This window comes from Cenococcum geophilum (assembly GCF_001692895.1).
Source record: "Cenococcum geophilum 1.58 unplaced genomic scaffold K441scaffold_16, whole genome shotgun sequence".
NCBI lineage: Eukaryota > Fungi > Ascomycota > Dothideomycetes > Gloniales > Gloniaceae > Cenococcum > Cenococcum geophilum.
The window spans coordinates 1435159-1453565 of record NW_027137574.1 but is presented as its reverse complement, the minus strand read 5'-3'; the positions used below and the strand labels follow the sequence as shown (position 1 = coordinate 1453565).

The window sequence follows — 18407 nt, the reverse complement described above, 5'->3', positions numbered from 1 at the left end:
TGTATTCGCTGTTGACGCTCCCGATTTCCTTTGCGTGAGACGCGGATAAACCCAAAGTCAGACATATCTAGACTAAAAAAAAGTCCCCCCTAACCCGCGCACCATGCAAAATATAAAATTTAGGCTTTCAAGGTATCTCTTCGCCTAATTTGGGGCGCCTGTGCATTATGACGAAAAGGCATAACTGCTGTCCCAAGTGGCCGTAAAATAATAAATATTTACGACTGATAAGGAGGAAAATATTCCCTTAGTGCATTTGCAATAAGATACGATGACGTCATCCGTAAAGGTGAAGACTGAAGGCCAGATATTGAGGTTCCAGCAAACACAGTGATCACAGCGTGGCAAAACAAAGAGCAAAAGTCACAGAAGGAATCGAGATTGGGGTTCAAGATATCCTATTTGTAGTTTCTAATGTGAACAGCCGCTTAGACCCGGTCAGACAGAGTTGTACGGCGTAAGGTGGCTACTTAGAAGTAGTTCATCCATTCCCATGTCTCGAAAACAAGACAAGTGCCGTGTAACTGCAGTATTAGAAGCCCAAATGGAGAAGACCCGCCAGTACCTACCACCAAGAACTCCAGCCGATCCATCAAGAGAGAACATAATCCTTCTCGAGTTATCATACGCCAGTATGAACCAATGAAAATGGCATCGTCTCCGCTCCTTCATGGCTTGAATTTTGTAATAAGGAAAAAAGAGATCGCAGCCTTATAGGCTGGTAATGCAAAGACACAGAATTTAGGACCTCGGTCTCGAAGAAACCAACAGGTACAAGAGGAAGCGGATGTTTACCAATTCCCAGCTGTCTCAGCATCGGCAGAGAAACCGTCAGCTTCATCAATGGCAGTGAAAGTATAACCATCATTAGCGGCGTCAGGAACATTTTCCTTGTCAGCATTTAAGTCTTCGTTATCAGTGTCGTCGTCCCATGTAACAGTCTCCGGTACACGGTCTTCGAGAAAGTCAGGAATCTCCTGTTTCGATTCAACAAGTATCTTGACTAGGTCATCAGCTATGTCTTCGTTGCGTGAATTGTAGAATGATGTCGCAAGCCCTTCATTACCAATCCTAGCTGTACGTCCAATGCGATGGACATATTCATCGATACCACCATGCTGTCCGCTTGGCAGGTCGAAGTTGATCACATGCATGACGTTGTTGATATCAAGACCGCGAGCAGTGACGCCAGTAGCCACGAGGATGGGGCAAGTGGCAATCTTGAAGGAACGTCTATAGCCATTAGGAAAAGCGACATGTTTAGAAGGAGCAACTAAACTCACAATGCATCCTCGCGCTCACGCTGAGTACGATCAGCGTGAATAGAGGTGGATGGCAGGCCCGCGTTGTACAGGAAGTCGTCCACAAAATCTGCTTCGCGCTTGTTGTTAACGAAGACCAGAGTTCGAGCAGGCGACATGGAAAATATGAGGTCATAAAGAGCCTTCTTCTTCTCCGAGTCCTCAGTCCAGATGATACGCTGCTTGATATTTCCATGCGTGCTGCCAACTCTACCGACCCTAATGCGAACGTAATCCTGTGCCATATACTGGCGAGCAAGCTCACGGGCGGCTTTGGGGAAAGTGGCGGAGAACATCAGATACATGTGATCGGCGTCTTCATTTGCGTCTAAATAATAGTCAGCAAGTGTCTCAAGAAGGGGATGCTTTGGATGAAGGAGTGTTAACTTGCCTCCACCACCAAAGATTTTGGACATGGTCTCCTCCCAATCGTCCCGGAGCATTTCATCTGCCTCATCGATGATGGTGAACCTGCCAGGGCGATTAGTGATTGCGATCAATTCCACAAAGCCAGGCGAGGCTCACTTCAAACGAGCAAGAGAAAGAAGATTGGTCTTGTTCATGAAATCACACAATCGACCAGGCGTCGCAATGAGCACGTCACATCCTTTCTCTAGCTCTTCACGCTGGTTTCTCGAAGGAGCGCCACCGTAAACAACGCACGGACGAAGCATAGTACGATAGCACAGACGGCGAGCTTCATCAAATATCTGACAAGCCAACTCTCGAGTCGGGCAAACAATAAGCACCAGTGGTTCTGCCCGAACGCGATCGGTGATAGCATTATAAGTAAGCGGGTTTGGGCGGTTAGCGGCGACCTGGCGTGCTTTTCCCATGAGTTTTGACAGAATAGGAATCAAATAAGCAGCGGTCTTGCCAGACCCTGTAGATGAGACAATTAAAAGGTGAGACTCCAGGGAGATGAGACATCACAAACCGGTTTGTGCGCATGCAACAATGTCATGACCCAAAAGAATTGACGGGATGCAGTAGGCTTGAATAGGCGTAGGAGTTTCGTAGCGGCAAAGCCGGACGTTCTCACGCATCAACGGGTGGAGGCCCGCGTCGTCAAACTAGAATCGCATCAGTAAGAGCCAATCATAGTTTAACGAGAAAACTTACGTCGCGAACTGGATGAATATGAATTGGGCCTTCAAGAGTGACTTCGAATTCGTAGGCTTTAATCAGAGCTCCCGCTTTCACCAACTTCTCACTGTAGAAAAGTTTCTGCTCGAGATCGGGGTTGGCAGGCCCAACTTCACCATAGTCATCAGACCATTCATATCTGACAGCATCGGAAAGCCAGGCCGCTTCGGGATGGGAAAAGGCGTCCTCAGCAGCGTCCTGAGATCCAGTCGTAGAATAGTTGTACGGCACAGGCTCAGTCCATCCTTTTTCCTTAGCATGGCGGAGAGCTGCTTCTTTGTCAAAACTAGAACTGTGAGGGTCAATGGTACTGAGAGATTGCTTGATATCGTCCATGGCCATGTTATCGCCTTTGTCAGACATGATGGTTATAATGAGTAAAGACGCGCTGCCGGTGTCGGGGTCAGGTGGATGACAGGGATATCCGGATGGCTTACGACAGCCTGGCGGAGGACTACCGTCTTGAGAAGAGTCGGAGCTATATTCACTGGATGCGTTTGAGTCCTCAGAAGCTGAGTCGCTGGAGACTCTGAACTCTCTGAGCTTTCTTCACTAGAGGTATCCGGGTCCTATATTAGGCGAATCACAATTAGTGCAGCCTAACTTTACGACTGGGCAGCTAGGACTTGGGACGGATAAAGGTGAAAGCGAAAAGCTAGGGAAAGGGAATAGAGTTTCTGTGACACAAAAAGACGTGTTGTGTAAATGAAATTAACTAGATTCGGGAAAAAGCAGGCGAAGTGAAGGTGGAGGGCGAGTTTATAAGTCATTGATATACGTACCAACCGTCCAGTAGTAGGAACAGGTTGACCACTCGAATAAAGAAAGAAATGATGGTTAGCACAGAAAACGAGAGTGAGGTGAAGCGGAGTGGAAGAGGAAGGAGTAAAAGGGCAAGGCTCTATGCAAGCGCCAAGGCGCTAGTGAAATGGAAAAATTTACATTATCCCTAAGTGCTCAGCCCAGAGAGCGTGACAGACAGTACAAGCGTTCAGATAGCCCCCCGGGCCGGGGAAGTAGGCGCCCCCGTTGGGCTGCGTGCAGACATGGCAGTGTGTTCATGGCCTACATAATATGATAATTAGTAAATCTACACTTCTAAATGGGTAAAACTACGACAGTTGTGCAAGAGCTTTTGATCTGGGCTCCATAAGAGTCTCGAAGTAGGTAGGGATCCAACCCAGGTTCATCGGACAGACCAGGTGGGTTAGTATCTCAAGGGGGGTTCTATAGCCGAAATCACTGTACGTACATCCTTAGGATAGTTAAATAAACTAGACCAGAACAGGATGTCCAGAGTATCCAAAAGTTACAGGCCTTGGCGCCAATGGTATCCGAAAATACCATTCCAGAGAAGCTGTTAAGTGACTGGTAATATCGAACATAAGATGTCTGGGCTCGTGAAGATCCTAGGAGGAAAGCCAGGGGAGGTCGTCCTGAAGGTCCATGAGCGACACCGCAGATTAGAAAGTTTTCAGGAAATCACCCAACGTGGCCTCGGAATAGATCTTCGACCCCGAAGAGCTAGCCAAGAAGCATGAATAAAAGTGAGTTAAGAAACAGAAGTACAACAGAGGTAAATAAATAGTGCAAAGCGGTATCAACTATCAATAGCCTCCACCGGCTGACATTGCATACATACGCGTTTGAATACGAATTCAGAATGGACTTGAAACATATAGCGCAGTGTGAATTTTCATGAATAGTTAGAGGGAATTGACCTAGGAGGAAGTCTACCATAGCGCGAAACGACAAGACCCAAGAGGGATAAAGGAAAACGTCGAGATATTACAAAAAAGATGTACACTATTATAAGGATATGTGTGTTAGGAGTTACGATGGAGTATGGAGAGCTCGAGTAGAATATACAAATTCAATCCCGGAGGTCGTTGACGTGATGAAGTTGTAACGAAGTCGTCCTTTGAAGGTGAAATTTTGGCCTGATCCAACTTCTGAGGTTCAACAGCAAGCCTAGCTCCCAAACTCTCATTGAGAGACATGACGCTACAGTGTGCGTATGAATGAATTCATGTTGGAGACGGAGAGCTTTATACTTACATGGTTGGTTTCGTGGTCGTTGTGGTGGTGGTAGTGGTGGTGGTAGTGGTGGCAGGAGAGGGAGGGAAGGGAGGAAGTTGAAGAGGAAGGTCAACCGCAGCCAAAATTTAAATAACTACTTGCCAAGCCCTGTGGGCTCCCCTTAAGTCCATGTGACACACTCATAAATACGTGTTATTGTGCTTTTCATACTCTTTCGGAACGCTGAAAGCTCCCTGGAGAATTTGCAACAAAAACAACAATTTAGAACTCTTGAGTAACATCCCACGTTATGTACATAGGATCTATACCACGTTTGAATCCATTGCAGTTGTTTGTTATCATTGCAAACCCCCCGCTTCAGTCACTGAGCTGGTTGAACATACCTATTCGCTTAGCTCTTTCAATTTCGGAACACCAAATACATTAACCGTCCTAGGGAGAGGGGAATCATCCGAGATTATTGCTATAGGGCTATAGGTCTCTGAGAAATTTTATATCAATCATTGCGCAGCAGCAGCGCGGGCTGAGGACATCCCCGTAGCATCCAACGAAACAACGCAGATAACCGGGGCCGCTACAGTTCCAAAGAACCAGCACACTAAAACTATAGAGCTGGTGAACGCGATAGTGTGCCTGGTATCGCGCCATTGCACTCAATATCAGTTACGTTGATAGAAGTAATTTAAGGTCGGGTAAAAGAGACACCGTCAATTAGTCCCAGATCTGTTACAATATTTCTGCTTCAATCCGGAACAAAGACGTCCTCATTTAGGTAAAAGTTGTGTATCGTTTTAAGAGGCTGTATTCCGGAAAAGATTTTGTATATAAGATATTCAAAAGGCCTTTAAATTTAACCGGTGGTAGAAAATGGAGGGCAACCCTCGCATCAAAGTTCAGCATAGCGACAGACAGAAATATATTCATAGATTATGATATAACGTAGTGATTTCAACCATATCCTTTGACCAGATGGAAAATAAATTAGAGGGATGAAGTCAAGACAAGAAAATTGCTAAGCGACTGTCTGTCTCGACTGCGCATATGCATGTGAGCGGCTCGGCAAGCGGCGGGGTCAAAGTGAGAAGCTAAATTCTAGGTCCCAAGCCAACAGCCACCCTCGCAGCTCACTGCGTCATTCCGCATGCTTCCCTGTTCTTTACGTTCCTGGAAAACGGACTTCAACATGACTATTTACCTTACGTCCACCTGCTCCTCTGCACTTCTCATCCACCGGTTCCCGCCATGAACGATCCAGGTGTTGACGGTCCCATTCAGGAGGCCGCCGAGGATATCGAACGCAACCCATATGAAGAGGTTCAAAAGCAAGAGGAAGAAGAGGAACAAGACTTCCTCGACCCAAGGTATATAAATACCTTAGTTTGATGGTGTTTTCTGACAGTACCAAGCCGATGGTGGTTCGCATCTACTGCATGCCCTCTCATAGCAGGTACTTTTGGTCCAATGGCGAATACTTTCAGTATTTGCGCTCTTGTACAGAACTGGAGAGTCTACCTTCCTCCAGGCGTTGCTAAAGCTGATGGAACCGACATCCAGGATCCTCGCTGGTATGAAACCCCTCGCCTATTCGTATGCTATTTACTCTGGTAGTGCCTAGCTTGTTGACTTGCTGGGCATTGTGCAGGCTCATCGCGATAAACTCAATCTCCCTCGTGTTTGCACTAATCGCAAACATGGCACTACTCTTGAACATGGCTAGACGGCTCTCTTTTGCAGTTGCACAACCAATCACCATCATCGGCTGGCTGCTATCTTCTGTCCTCCTTATTGCTCTAGTCGCCGTCGCTTCCTCGTCTGTTTTTCGCATATCTCCACCCGAAGCACACATTTTCACGCAAGCCTTCTACTACGCTATAATTGCGGCTGCTCTGTACTGGATAATCTCGCTTCTGATGGTCATCACAGTGCTAGGAGCATACCGGGACCATTACCCAAAGGAATTCCGGCTTACCATCAGCCAAAGAACCCTGATGTTGCAGACAATTAGCTTCATGGTCTACCTTCTCCTTGGCGCTCTAATATACACAAGAATTGAGGGCTGGAAATTTCTTGATGCAGTTTACTGGACGGACTTTACTCTGCTTACCGTCGGTATAGGAGGGGATTATGTTCCTAGAACGCATTTAGGACGTTCACTTCTGTTCCCGTATGCAATTGGGGGAATTGTTATGCTTGGTTTAGTCATCGGTTCGATACGGTCTTTAGTTTTGGAAAGGGGCAAGCACAAAATGGCAGCTCGGTTCATGGAAAAGAAGCGACAGAGCGTTTTGGCAAGTGTTGACCGGGATCAGCGCACCATCAAGATTGGCCTATTCAAAAAGGTAAAATTTTCCCAGAAAGGCCTTTCCGAGCTTCAACGACGAGAACAGGAATTCAGTATCATGCGACGAATCCAGGCCAGTGCTGAAAATCGCAGGAGGTGGACTTCACTCGCATTGTCTGCTGCCGCTGCCTTGCTACTGTGGTTCCTCGGGGCTCTCGTTTTTACTTTTTCCGAGAAGCCACAGAATTGGAGTTACTTCGTCTCTCTTTACTTCTCTTACACCTCACTTCTCACTATTGGATATGGAGATTACACTCTAACAAGCAATTCTGGGAAGCCATTCTTTGTATTTTGGTCTCTATTAGCAGTCCCAACCCTTACAATTCTAATCAGCAACATGGGAGATACTGTAGTCAAAGCCTTTAGCGACTTCACCATATGGATTGGTTCTCTCACTGTCCTACCTGGAGAGCATGGCATTACAGCCACACTCAAATCAAGTGCTAAGAAGATAAGTGCTGGAAATTTCTTCCGCGGCGGGGGGTTCGGGACCGGGAAGCCCCCTGGAATGCCTCCTGAAGGCGATGGATCTCATGAAAAAGGCGCATTCACGGACACCAGCCTAGATCGATTGGCGGAGCATATCGAAGAGGAAGAGCTTGGGGAGGCTGAGGAAGCTGGCGAGCGCGGTGACCCTATCGAACGCGACATTCATTTTTACCACTTCGTACTCGCCCGAGAACTCCGGCAGGTGATGAGAGATGTTGATGCAGCACCACCAAAGCAATACAGCTATTCGGAATGGTCCTACTTTCTTCAGCTACTTGGCCAAAATGAGTCTGATGCCTCTCGGCATAGGAAGCCTCCTATCAAGGTCGACAGATCTAAGAATCACCCAGACTTAGGGAAAGCTGGTGATAAAGACAGTGAAAGCGGAGAGCCATACTTATGGAGTTGGTTAGGGACGCGCAGTCCACTTATGGGAAACAAAACTGAAGCACAATGGATAGTGGAGCGACTATCAGAAACCATTGAGCGTGAAATGAAGAAGATGAAATTGTCAGATCCCGAAGAACGGAAGCAGCCGCCACCTATATCGATGTCGGATCTCCAAAGGAGTCTTCGAGTTCAGGGTCGGCCGCAGAAAAACCTACCGAGGAGTACAGCAATGCAGAAGTCCTGCGCAGGCGCCGAGACAGCCAAGGGTAAGATTTAGATCGGTGGTTCTTTGGAGTTAGAATGACTTGTGATCGAAATTCTTCCCAAGGCTATTGGGTCATCTAGCGTTCTAGTTTATTATTGTCTTTGCATTTCAGCATGCTGTGATGCTGGCATGCATATTTTTGAATCAAAGTCATACCCGGTCGTCGAATTTACGTAATCCACATCCTGGCATTCGATTGAATGTATGTACAATCAATTTTCTCTTTGCTAAATCGCCACCTTCATGAAGTCTTCGTTCCAAATATGTTTTTTTTTTCCTTCGATTTTCGCTATCTCTAATACTCCCTTGAGTAGGATTTTGAAGGTATTGTCACGGTTCTAGGTTTGCATTGACATGTGTGGATAGCATTGGACCCCCAAACGCTGCGGTTGTCTGGCTTTACGGCGGGTACTCCCGGGTGTTGTTCATTCACCGTGTAGCCCGTCATCGCCAAAAAATTACCGTCAGCTGCCATTTCTCGTGCTGCATCTATCCGCTGTCCATTATACTTTGTCGGATTGCTGTATCATAGTGAGCTCTTTTGGAGCCAGCGGCTTCATTGTGTGACACATCATTTCGCTCAATCCACGCGACTCTCTTAACTCCTTTATTTCCCCAGGACGGCGACACTAGTCTCAATTAACCTTTCGTTCATATCAGACATAGGTCTCCCTAACTCCTCTGTGACAGCGAAGCACGCGCTCCTCGCACCCGCTGTTTTCAAAGCTTCTCGCAGCCTTTGTTTCATTACATTGTAACAATCGACTGCTCTGCTCCACATCTCTCATCTCCTCCACTCGCAAGAGGCAGCTCTCTAAGTCGGCAACAGTAGAGACTTCTCAATTTCCTCCATTTTTGTACCTGCGCTGCAACCACATGTCAACCACCGAATCAGAGCTCGGCCTTCCGATTCTCAAACCTTAGGTTTATATCACCCGTTAATAAGGAGGGATTGTTCATACAAGACAAAATTCTAATAACATCCTAGCAGCGCCGCCTCCTCACCCAATCATAAATAAATCTAAAGACTGTCTTCCAGCCATGAAATATGGTGCTCACTACCACCGTAATAACGCTTTACGGCCCCACTCCTACCTTCACCTTGTTCTCCACCTTTCCGAGGCACACACCGCTAGAAGTGGATTCTAGGCGTGCGGTTCTCGAACCCCTGGGACTCGCTTCGTTAAGCGTCCTCCTAGGCATTTCATGTCTCTACTTACTATTCAAGAAATTGCAATCGCGGAAACGTCAACAGCTCAAAGCCCAACGAACAGCGACGACACTGCGGTGCCGTATGATCCTACTTCAGGCGACCAACCAACTGTTCTCTCACGAGGTAGTCATGAATTTCGGAAAGCGAGTTCAATGGGACTAGACTCGGAACTGAACCTCGATAACCGCGATCGATACATGCAGGTGCACGCTGAAAATACGCGGAATGTCTTTAAGACGTCGGTGTCAATCCCATACCCTCAGTCAACTCTCAATGCAAACACTGAGGGTCTTTCGAACCGCAACTCTGCACTGCTCGCACCTCGTCCCTACGCTATTATTGCTACACCACGTTCGGCATCACCAGTGCTCATTCGAGCCGCTTCCTTCGCCCCCTCGGTCCTGCCAGAGGCCAGTGAGGTTTCAGTCTCCGATTTCAACCTTGGCTTCGGCGAAATGCTCAGACCAGGCGAGCCAGTAGCATCGTGGCGGCTGGAAGACGAGCGGGAGGCAGATTTGAGTTATGATCCGTACTTAGGGTCACAGAAAGGGAGAGAGGCTTGATGGAGAGGACAGGATTTCTTTTTGCTGGTTTTGACACCTCTAATTTTGTAATATTACGAACGTCACCCTTCACTCCCTTGATAATGCCCAGACATATTATCTTAAGTGCTTTCTCCCATGAGATTTGACGCTAGATTTTCCTGGTAAAACTAAATAAATTATACTTCAATTTCACAATTCCGAAAAGTTGCAATACTCACCGAGCTCTCCTAAAATCAAGCGCGCACGGATATTACAACATTTAAAACACCAATTACTCCAAAAACGCTGAATTCCAAAGTAGTTAATTCCCAAAAAGTCATATCCAATATACTTCATTTAAAACCACCTCCTCCCCTCAAGTTTATCCCACCATCTTCCCTTCTCTCCTTCCTCCCTAGGTCCAACAAACTCAAGAACCTGATTCCCCTTCCCGACTCTTATATCCAAATCGAAGATATCCCCCGTCTCATTACCAAGACAAAAGCTTGCACGTACACGCACGCCTCCCCTTTGCGATTTAGCCTGGGAACTGAGGTGGGGCCCGATGTCCGCAGCAACACGATAAGCGAGCGCGGAGGGAGCGAACTGAGTGCGGAGCATAACAGCCCATCGATTGTATTCCGGAGGAGTTGCTAGAGGAGGGCTTGGTGGAGCCACGGTTGGGGCAACAGGAGGCGGTGGGCTAGGAATGGCGTCTGGAGACGTCCCTGCTGGTGTCACAACAGCGAGGGCAGTGGAGGATGGCGAGCGGGTGTCAAGCCAAGAGCCAATTATCTCGTCGTCGCGATAGTCACCGTCGTGGTAGGTGAGCAACCACATTGAGAGCACAAGCTGGCGCAGATTATGGAAGTACCGGAGAGGGTAAAGTAGCGGGGTGGTGATACGGGTGGCGTTGGAGAGAATTGGAGAGCCATTATAACCGCAAAACTTTAGTTCCGTGATAGTGGAAGCGTGGTGGGCGGCAATGGTATGTATTATTGGCGGACTTGGCGGCCATCCATAAGATGGCTGGAATTCGAAGTTCTCTTGTACTTTCGGTGTTGTGACAGCAGTGGTAAAGATGGCGTCCGAGAATTCCTCTTCCAGATGGCCAGGATAGTCGTGTTCACCTTCGTCAATCTTCTTCAAATCGTCAGCGTCAGCACCCCAAGTGTTTCCGATGGGGCAGGAAACGCCAATAAGAACGAGCTTCTTCAGCGGACAAGCGTTCAGAGCTCGGACCGTCTCACGCTTCTCGTCTCGTGGTATGCCGCCCTCCATCTTTATCTGCTCTAGTTTTGTCATGCGCGGAGAGAACTCGCAGATGAATCTTCTCCGACGAATTCGCGTCTCCACATGCTCTGATGTAGGACTATCATCAGTGAAAGTTTCTCCTTGGGAATCATAATAAGAATCCACTCGTAAGTCGACTAATGTTCTGCCGAGGTGGCTAACCACCTCACGAGCTCGAATCGTGATATCAGCTGAAGGCCGCTTGTGGGAATAGAACCGATCCATGGGCCAAGCTAAGCATTGTAACTTCGGATGTGCCTCCATGAATTGAAGGAATATCGGTTCTGCACAATCACCTGGTTCCAAGAGGTACAGACCTCTAGGCAGTCTGGTAGGGGGGACAACTGCGTTGCGCAGTTGGAAAGCGCGGAGGTTCGGAAACCTCAGCTGAGCCAACCTTCGAATCATGTACATAGCGTTGCTCGAGGGAGCCATCCGTTCATCCTTCCTCCAGAGAATCCAATCAAGGTTTAACTTAGTTAATGTTGAGACGGAACATTTGAGTATATGAGTAAAAGGTAACAAAGGAACTTTTTTTAAGATTTTAATCCCTCGTAGAGGCTGACTCTTAATGAAGTCGTCCGCCCCAGGAAGGCCTTTATAAATCGTGTCATCATAGCTTTGGGCCAGAGCTGACAGCTCTTCGTCAGTATAACGCCGAACTAGACTGTGATTATTAAATTCGACAAAATTGATGGTAGTTTGATAATATCCGCCAGCTCCATTGTGCATGTTTCTGACATGACCACCGCGACTGATCTCGAATTCTGGGGGGACCGTACGAATGGATGGAATTTCTGCAAGGTATTCCGCCCTCAATCGCCTAAACCGAACACTTTCCAGCCCTTCTAAATCAAGTCCGCCGCCAAAGTCGATCTCTGCTCCGTCCAGAGAACAGCTTTCCAGCCACAGCTTCCGAAGCGGTAAGCGTCGTGGCCGACCAGGATCCAAGAAGCCTTCAAGTAAAGCCTTGGTAAGGTTCCAGTGTCCAAACACAATCCTCAAAGTTTGTACATTGACCATGTTGTTAATTGCTAGTCGTAGGAGTTTAAGGGTTCGTGTGTCCTGCGAAAGATTTCGACCATTGAAGCACATCTTCGGTAATTCGTTAAAGATACCTGGTGTTGGTAGGTGACATCTGTGTGTGATTTTCTGCACTTTGGAGGCCAGAAATGGGTTCCTAGATAGTAGTTAGCAGGAAAGATCAGTCGCGAGAGTTCGATATCATGTCGTACTTAGCCAGGACTAGTAATCGTTGTATAATTGGGGTATCATCGTGCTCATCTGAGTCCCCACAGCCTCGCTCACCCCAAACCTGGCACCGGGAATCGCGTGGATGAAGGGTCCAGCAATCCACCAAGTTGATATTCTTCCACAGAAAAGCTACCGCATGGCAGTAGAGCCAGTGTGAAACAAGGCTTAGATTGCGGAGATCAGGCGGAGGGAGGAATTCAAATATGATTTGGAGCAGCTCGTCAGGCAGCGACTCTAACTAAGAGAGATGTTAGCTACCGGGAGCACACATCCGGATAGGCGCAGCTCAATGTCGTGCGCCTTGACTAGTAGACAGTTAAAGACTTACCGAATGCTCCGACAGTTGGGCGCGTACGCGCACAGGCATAGAACTGTCAGAAGCTCTAGTCATGCTGAGAAGCCGCGAATACAACAGTCGCAGTATATAGTAAGCATGTATTAATGGAGGGAGAGATACATCATGCAGAGCGAGGGCGTAAGGCGGAACCCAGGCGTGCCGCAGCGGGAGTGACGATTATTAGCACGGACCATGTTGTTCTATCGATAAACTACTGCTACGTAGGAGTGTGTTTCTCGTGCGCAATTGAAAGTAACCACCACTATTTTCTTTCAAGTCTCTAATAACATATTCATAGGCAAAGAGAGGTTCCAGCCATCTCCTCCATCAATCCCACCCCTCTATTGTTTGCATATTTCATGCCTCATTATGCACCTCCGCAATCATCTCCCAGATTCCAGCAAAGCCGTTGCTTTCCCTTCTCAGTTTCTCGGCCTCCTTATTTCGCTGAATGCGCAAACAGCGGAACATCCCAACCCCCGGGGCTACATCCTCAAACCCGTACTGAGGATATAGTCGCTGGCCAGGAGGATCCGCTACTAACGAGACATGCATGGGGCGCATACTCATCTGTATACTCAACAAGTGTCTGCATAATCTGTTTTCCAAGCCCTTTATGTTGATGGGATGGACGGACGGCGATATCGATGACTTGAAGGAACAGGGCTCCGTCACCAATCCGACGGTTCATGGCAATAACGGGTTGGCTTTCCGTAGGATTCGTATCAGATTCCATGAGGTCTCACTCGAATGCGGCGAGTGATACCCACGATCTTGCCAATACCTTTGGGATGGCTTCAAGAGGTGGGGGATCGTGGTATTCTCGAGGGGTCGGATTCTGTTGAAGAATGACATATTTGGAGGATGCCATGTTAACTGAACGCTAGAAAGTTGGGCTGGTTCTGAGGAGCTTCCTTGCCGCTACTCTTATTATTTGTCTGGGGCGAATAGTTGAGTGTTTGACAAAACCCACCCTTTTATTTATTGCCAGTTCCAAAACATCCATGAACATGCATCTTAAGTTAAGGGGGCTGGAACAGCACTTCTGACTATTTTGCTTATTAACTGGCCAAAGCCAGTTTTAGTACGTTTCTTCCTACCGCAACTTCCACTCCAAACTTTGCATCTCTGGATCTAAGCTCTGATCCTTCCAAGGTCTATGTCACGGAATTATGACCAGTAGGTGTTCTCAAAGTGACCTGTCTGAGTCACTTGAAAAAATTTGGAGTCGGGCCCGCCGTAGCACCCTCACACATAGTAGAAATTCGGACTTTCACCAGATGCGACTAATCTCCCAGGCCAAATATTGAGACTCCTCCGCCTCCTCTCTCCTCTCCACCAGCTCCAAGCAGTATATGTGTATCTCCCTCAACTCTTCCCTCAGTAAAACCATTCAATAACTTATGTTTATCCGTCATATCAGATAAGGACTAATATTACGCGATTCTACGAGTAGGGAGTGAAACAGTTTGATTGCAGAGTAAGACGGAAGGCATATGGAATGAAAAAAATATAAAAATTAAAAATTAATTGAATACTTCACTATACAACAGAGAGTGCCAGATATATATAAGGAAATCATTCACTGCACTTTGATTGGCCTTTTGACCTGCTAGTATTTTCTCAACTAAAACCCAAGAGAAATAAAGACGTCGAAAGTTGGTTGTCGACGAGTCACGAGTTACGTAGTTGGCCCACATGATAAGTTTGATTACAGAAATGATCACTACTCTATCGGGGGGGGGGGGGGGGGGGTTTCTAGGGGCTTACCTCGCGTCTCTTTCACATCCTGTATTGTGATATCCGCCTGTTCACAACGCTTTATTAAACCGCTATAACAGAATCAGCTAACTTGTATAAAAACTCTATCTCTTTAGACGTACGCTATTGATTGAAATTCCTAATAAGGTGGGCACAAAACCATCTCCGAAAAGACCCCAATTCTCATGAATGCATTGGTACCCTTAGGGCAACTCTTTGAACACCTAATATTAATGTTTATGCCATTCTTGTCCTTACTCTTATCGGTTACTAGCCTCCTTATAATCTTGTAACGGTTATTAATTGTAGTGAAGGTTAATCCAGCGAGCCTCGGAGGACCAAATAATGCCTTTGCGAACTCGTTATCGGGGGTTAGATTTTGTTGTCTAAAGCCCATTATTTTTTGGGCAGCTTCGAACTCTACGTTAAGTTTAGCGAAAGCGGCTTTACCTCCTGGACAATCGCTGGGGTCGATCTTGGCCTCCCTTAGCTATAGAGTGCTGGAAGTTGGTCAGATATAGCTCGTGCGATAGAAAGAGATGAAGGAGTACTTGCAATCCTGTAGCATAAGACGTAAACACTATAATGGTGCCGGCAGTTATAGAGAACTTTATCCTCAATCAAGACTAGCAATCTTATCAATCGTCGAAAATTCTTTTTGAATTAATCTTAATAAGACAGGAAGTTGAATTTAGAAGGCTTGTCCAGCAAACAATGGGTTGGTTTGGAACAAAAACAGTAATGTATTTCTCTCTCGGTTGATTTCTGTTACAGGGAAGACTGATGAAGAGTACTTCAAGAAGCCCAATGCTTTATAGAAGAAAATCATTATGAACACTGTGGCCACAATAGCTCTCGGGCACCCCAATCCTTAATCTGGGAGATGTATCTGCTCGCAACGACAGCAAAGAGGCGTGTCTGTCTCACCGCGACAGCGAAAAGGCGTGTCTGTAGCATAGCACGTAGAGTAAGTAAGGTTGGGTTAGTTGTAGGGGACTAGGGGCTACGTAGCTATCTGTATATTCCTTTGGGGCTAGTGCCGGTCCGTCACGTAGGCTTACGGTGTCTGCCTCGCCGCGGCAGCGACGTCTACATGGCATATTCAGGTAGGTGGTACATGGGGGCTAGTGTTGGGTCATATGCGCCCTGCAGTGGCACGGCGCAGGGCATCAACACTTTGTGTAAATATAGGGTTAAAGGAAGAAGACAACAAACACTTTAACATGACCCATTTATTATGCCTTATTAGAACTTAATATATAAATAAGTTTTTCTTTAACAACTTATTCTGGCTTAGTGCTACTAGATCAGTATTGTTCTGTAATATAAACATTTTTATAATGTGCTCTAAACGAAACAAGTACACCTATGCAAGCCTTAGCGTGAAGGCATAGTTTGTAGTTTTTGCAAGGTCTCTGGTCCAAAGTCAGATATAGTACTGTCATCAAACGTAAAACTTCTTGTCCTTGTATATTTCCATCCACCGCACCTCCAAGGTGGCAGCCACGCTTTAGTGTTGCACATCAATGGCTTCGTAGATTGGCCTGTAATTGACGAATTCATAGCACTCTTTCCACTCGATGTCTTCGTCAAAGCCCCATTTTCTCTCAACTCTCTTACTGCGACCCTTGTCCTCGCTGCATCCGAAGTTGTTAAGCAGCACTATATTCGTGCCAACATCCTCTGCCAACTTCAGGATTCTTGCAAACTCGTCAGCAAGCTTTTCGACAATGCTAAAGTCAATTTCCACAATAATTTGATGTAGTGTTGGGACGTGCGTCACTTTCTTGATAAGAATATTTGCTAGAGCGTCAAGAAGTATCTGCAGGTTGTCCGGCTCCTCACAGTGCGTAAGCTGCAGTTGTTTGATCGATTTTGGTAGAAAGTCGAGGATACGCAGATACTGATCTGCCGCATGCGCAGTTTCTGGCGGTAAACTCATCCCGAGAATAAAGACCGGTGCAATCTTCAAACGTTTCAACCGCAGGAATTCATTCAGGGGCGTCATGGGCGATGGGTCGTCTAACATGCCAGGCTCCAACTCAATGCCACCGTGGTAATAGTCTAAGCATAGCTCTTCGAGTGTCTCTTTATGATGCTCGAGCCCTTGCCTTATCGTGGAGAAACTAACAGTGCAGTAGTACAACTGGTCCCGACCGATGTCGTAAATAAACGTACTTAACGCTTTAGGCATGAGGAATAGATTTTGGACGTCGCTAGGATGAAAGCGACAATCTCGCAGCTCGAGATGGGTGCATGTTGAAGTTCGGGGGCTGAATTGGGCTAGTCTCTCATCCACCTCATCCCCGTAACCGCCATGGACCTGGTGAAGGTAAATTCTCTTAATAAAAGGCATTGCAAATATACCCGGGTTAATAATAGCACCGGTCGGCGTACACATAGCCTGCTCGTAAGTCCAGAACAACGACTTTAAGTTCGTAAAGGCCGAACCACGCTCGGCACCGGTCCCAAAACGCCATAGCATTCGTTCCATATATTTGGCGTATATTGGGCCCATTAAGTCTAGAGACACCAAATTTGGCAGGGTGGGTAGGAGCAAAGCGAGGAAGGTGTCGTCACAATCAGCTTCCTTGAGCCACGTCGCACGCTCTTCGTCGCTGCAACTAATAGACGCGATTGCTTCTTGGATTTTCTCTAAAAGGGCACTGTCCCAGTCTCCATCACCGTTCAGCTCTACACCACTTTTCCATTCAGGGCCATCACTAAACCCAGGACGCAGGCTAAAGTGTCGCACATGGGCCGCAATGTTAGGTTTGCTCAGAAATAGAACTGCTAGCGACTTCAGATAGGACTTTCTAAGTTCGTAGGATTGCGGGTTGTTGATATTGACGCGGTGGTAGAGAAGCGGCATCGCGATATCGTACCATTGTCGCGAGCACCGTGCTGCGACTGCGACGGTGGCTTTCGACGTGCAACTTTCCAGGATGCGGGAGATCAACTCCACGGCCAGGTATGGTACTTCGCCACCCATTGAAACCGTAGAACAGTAAGAGTCTGAATGAGCGTTGAGAGGGGGGAAGTGTGAGAAGAGATCTTAAATAGAGCGGACAGGCTCACTCAAGCATAACGTCTTAGCCACCCAGACGAAACAGCCACCCACCCGAGACAGTGTACGGGCCTCCTACGAAAATCAAAATCAAAATATCAAAATCAACCCCAAAATCAACCCCAAAATCAACCCTAAAATTAACCTAAATCAACCTATTACATAAATACACTATAATCCATTAGTAGTTCCTTTTAAACCTTCTTTATAAAGGTAATAACCCCCTATAATGCAGCCTTCCTTTCCTTTACCCTCTTCTCTTTTTGCTCCTTTTGAAGCTTTTTATCGTTCTTCTTTTGTGCCTCCGCTACTGATAAAACTCGTGCCTTCCTATAGGCAGCTCTTGTCTTATTATAATGCTCCTTCTTTTATCTTTTAAGAAGCTCCTAATTTGTTTGCTTAAGGATTATATTATTAGCTACTGTACTTAATATAAACTGCTAAATATTATATATAACTTAAGAATATAGGGGTAATACATTCTGTAAAAGCTGCCCAAATATTTTAGTAAGTCTCTCCTTTACGGAAGGAGACACAGGTATATTAAATTAGTGGCCATTCTTATCTGTAAAGCTTATATAGGAAGAAGCTATTAGCTAAATCTTTTCTAAAATAACTAAAGGATTAAACGGTAGAAGGCTAGTTACCCGCCATACACTTATTATATTAGTTAATAATATAGCTTTATATCGTGCAGCTTAGTAATACTTAAGAAACTTAGGCTTAATAATATTAATAGCTCTATAGAAGGTAAAGTTATAGAGGCGGTTTTAATAGGCTTTTAATAAGGGGCTAAATAATAATAATAATTTATTGCTTAACGTCCGATTTAGATCCCTATTAGGCCTACGTAGACTACTCCTTATATATATATAGGGAGAAAACTCTATTTAAGAAAACCCTATAATTTCTCTTTCTACCTTTTAGGACTCGCCTATAAGGCGCCTATAGGGCGCCTATAAGTTACCTATAGTGCTCCTACTACC

General features: G+C 46.4%; 5 protein-coding genes across 5 annotated transcripts; 2 read left to right on the top strand and 3 right to left on the bottom strand.

Moving 5' to 3' along the window:
* Positions 1–383: 383 nt before the first annotated feature.
* Positions 384–2859, bottom strand: K441DRAFT_609099 (DEAD box helicase). Its single transcript, XM_067645501.1, has 6 exons — positions 2424–2859; positions 2239–2374; positions 1827–2184; positions 1693–1772; positions 1284–1629; positions 384–1233 (listed from the first exon to the last, which is right to left on the bottom strand). Exons 1-6 carry the CDS (start codon positions 2808–2810, stop codon positions 792–794), a joined length of 1749 nt encoding a protein of 582 aa, XP_067505140.1. The 5' UTR covers positions 2811–2859; the 3' UTR covers positions 384–791.
* A 2787-nt stretch (positions 2860–5646) lies between these two features.
* On the top strand, positions 5647–8356 carry K441DRAFT_658358 (voltage-gated potassium channel). The gene is made up of 3 exons (XM_067648335.1): positions 5647–5848; positions 5894–6052; positions 6130–8356. The coding sequence occupies exons 1-3, from the start codon at positions 5730–5732 to the stop codon at positions 7982–7984; spliced, it is 2133 nt and encodes a 710-aa protein (XP_067505139.1). The 5' UTR covers positions 5647–5729; the 3' UTR covers positions 7985–8356.
* Positions 8357–9178: 822 nt separating this feature from the next.
* On the top strand, positions 9179–9748 carry K441DRAFT_676548 (uncharacterized protein; the record flags this gene model as incomplete). Its single annotated transcript, XM_067650965.1, has 1 exon — positions 9179–9748. One exon carries the CDS (start codon positions 9179–9181, stop codon positions 9746–9748), a length of 570 nt encoding a protein of 189 aa, XP_067505138.1.
* Positions 9749–9771: 23 nt separating this feature from the next.
* K441DRAFT_609096 (uncharacterized protein) lies at positions 9772–12724 on the bottom strand. Its single transcript, XM_067645500.1, has 3 exons — positions 12585–12724; positions 12238–12494; positions 9772–12182 (listed from the first exon to the last, which is right to left on the bottom strand). Exons 1-3 carry the CDS (start codon positions 12645–12647, stop codon positions 10067–10069), a joined length of 2436 nt encoding a protein of 811 aa, XP_067505137.1. The 5' UTR covers positions 12648–12724; the 3' UTR covers positions 9772–10066.
* Positions 12725–15594: 2870 nt separating this feature from the next.
* K441DRAFT_658354 (uncharacterized protein) lies at positions 15595–17380 on the bottom strand. The gene has a single exon (XM_067648334.1). It carries the CDS (start codon positions 17344–17346, stop codon positions 15865–15867), a length of 1482 nt encoding a protein of 493 aa, XP_067505136.1. The 5' UTR covers positions 17347–17380; the 3' UTR covers positions 15595–15864.
* Between the last annotated feature and the right edge of the window lie 1027 nt (positions 17381–18407).

Excerpts from the sequence above, each read along its gene's own strand:
- K441DRAFT_609099 (XM_067645501.1), bottom strand. The coding sequence starts at position 2,810 with ATGTCTGACAAAGGCGATAACATGGCCATGGACGATATCAAGCAATCT. Across the intron at positions 1,773-1,826 it reads CTTTCTCTTGCTCGTTTGAA|GTTCACCATCATCGATGAGG; the intron begins GTGAGCCTCGCC and ends TCGCCCTGGCAG. Across the intron at positions 1,630-1,692 it reads CAAAATCTTTGGTGGTGGAG|ACGCAAATGAAGACGCCGAT; the intron begins GCAAGTTAACAC and ends ACTATTATTTAG.
- K441DRAFT_658358 (XM_067648335.1), top strand. The coding sequence starts at position 5,730 with ATGAACGATCCAGGTGTTGACGGTCCCATTCAGGAGGCCGCCGAGGAT. Across the intron at positions 5,849-5,893 it reads CAAGACTTCCTCGACCCAAG|CCGATGGTGGTTCGCATCTA; the intron begins GTATATAAATAC and ends GACAGTACCAAG. Across the intron at positions 6,053-6,129 it reads GACATCCAGGATCCTCGCTG|GCTCATCGCGATAAACTCAA; the intron begins GTATGAAACCCC and ends GGCATTGTGCAG.
- K441DRAFT_609096 (XM_067645500.1), bottom strand. The coding sequence starts at position 12,647 with ATGACTAGAGCTTCTGACAGTTCTATGCCTGTGCGCGTACGCGCCCAA. Across the intron at positions 12,495-12,584 it reads CCCAACTGTCGGAGCATTCG|TTAGAGTCGCTGCCTGACGA; the intron begins GTAAGTCTTTAA and ends CATCTCTCTTAG. Across the intron at positions 12,183-12,237 it reads CGATTACTAGTCCTGGCTAA|GAACCCATTTCTGGCCTCCA; the intron begins GTACGACATGAT and ends ACTACTATCTAG.
- K441DRAFT_658354 (XM_067648334.1), bottom strand. The coding sequence starts at position 17,346 with ATGGGTGGCGAAGTACCATACCTGGCCGTGGAGTTGATCTCCCGCATC.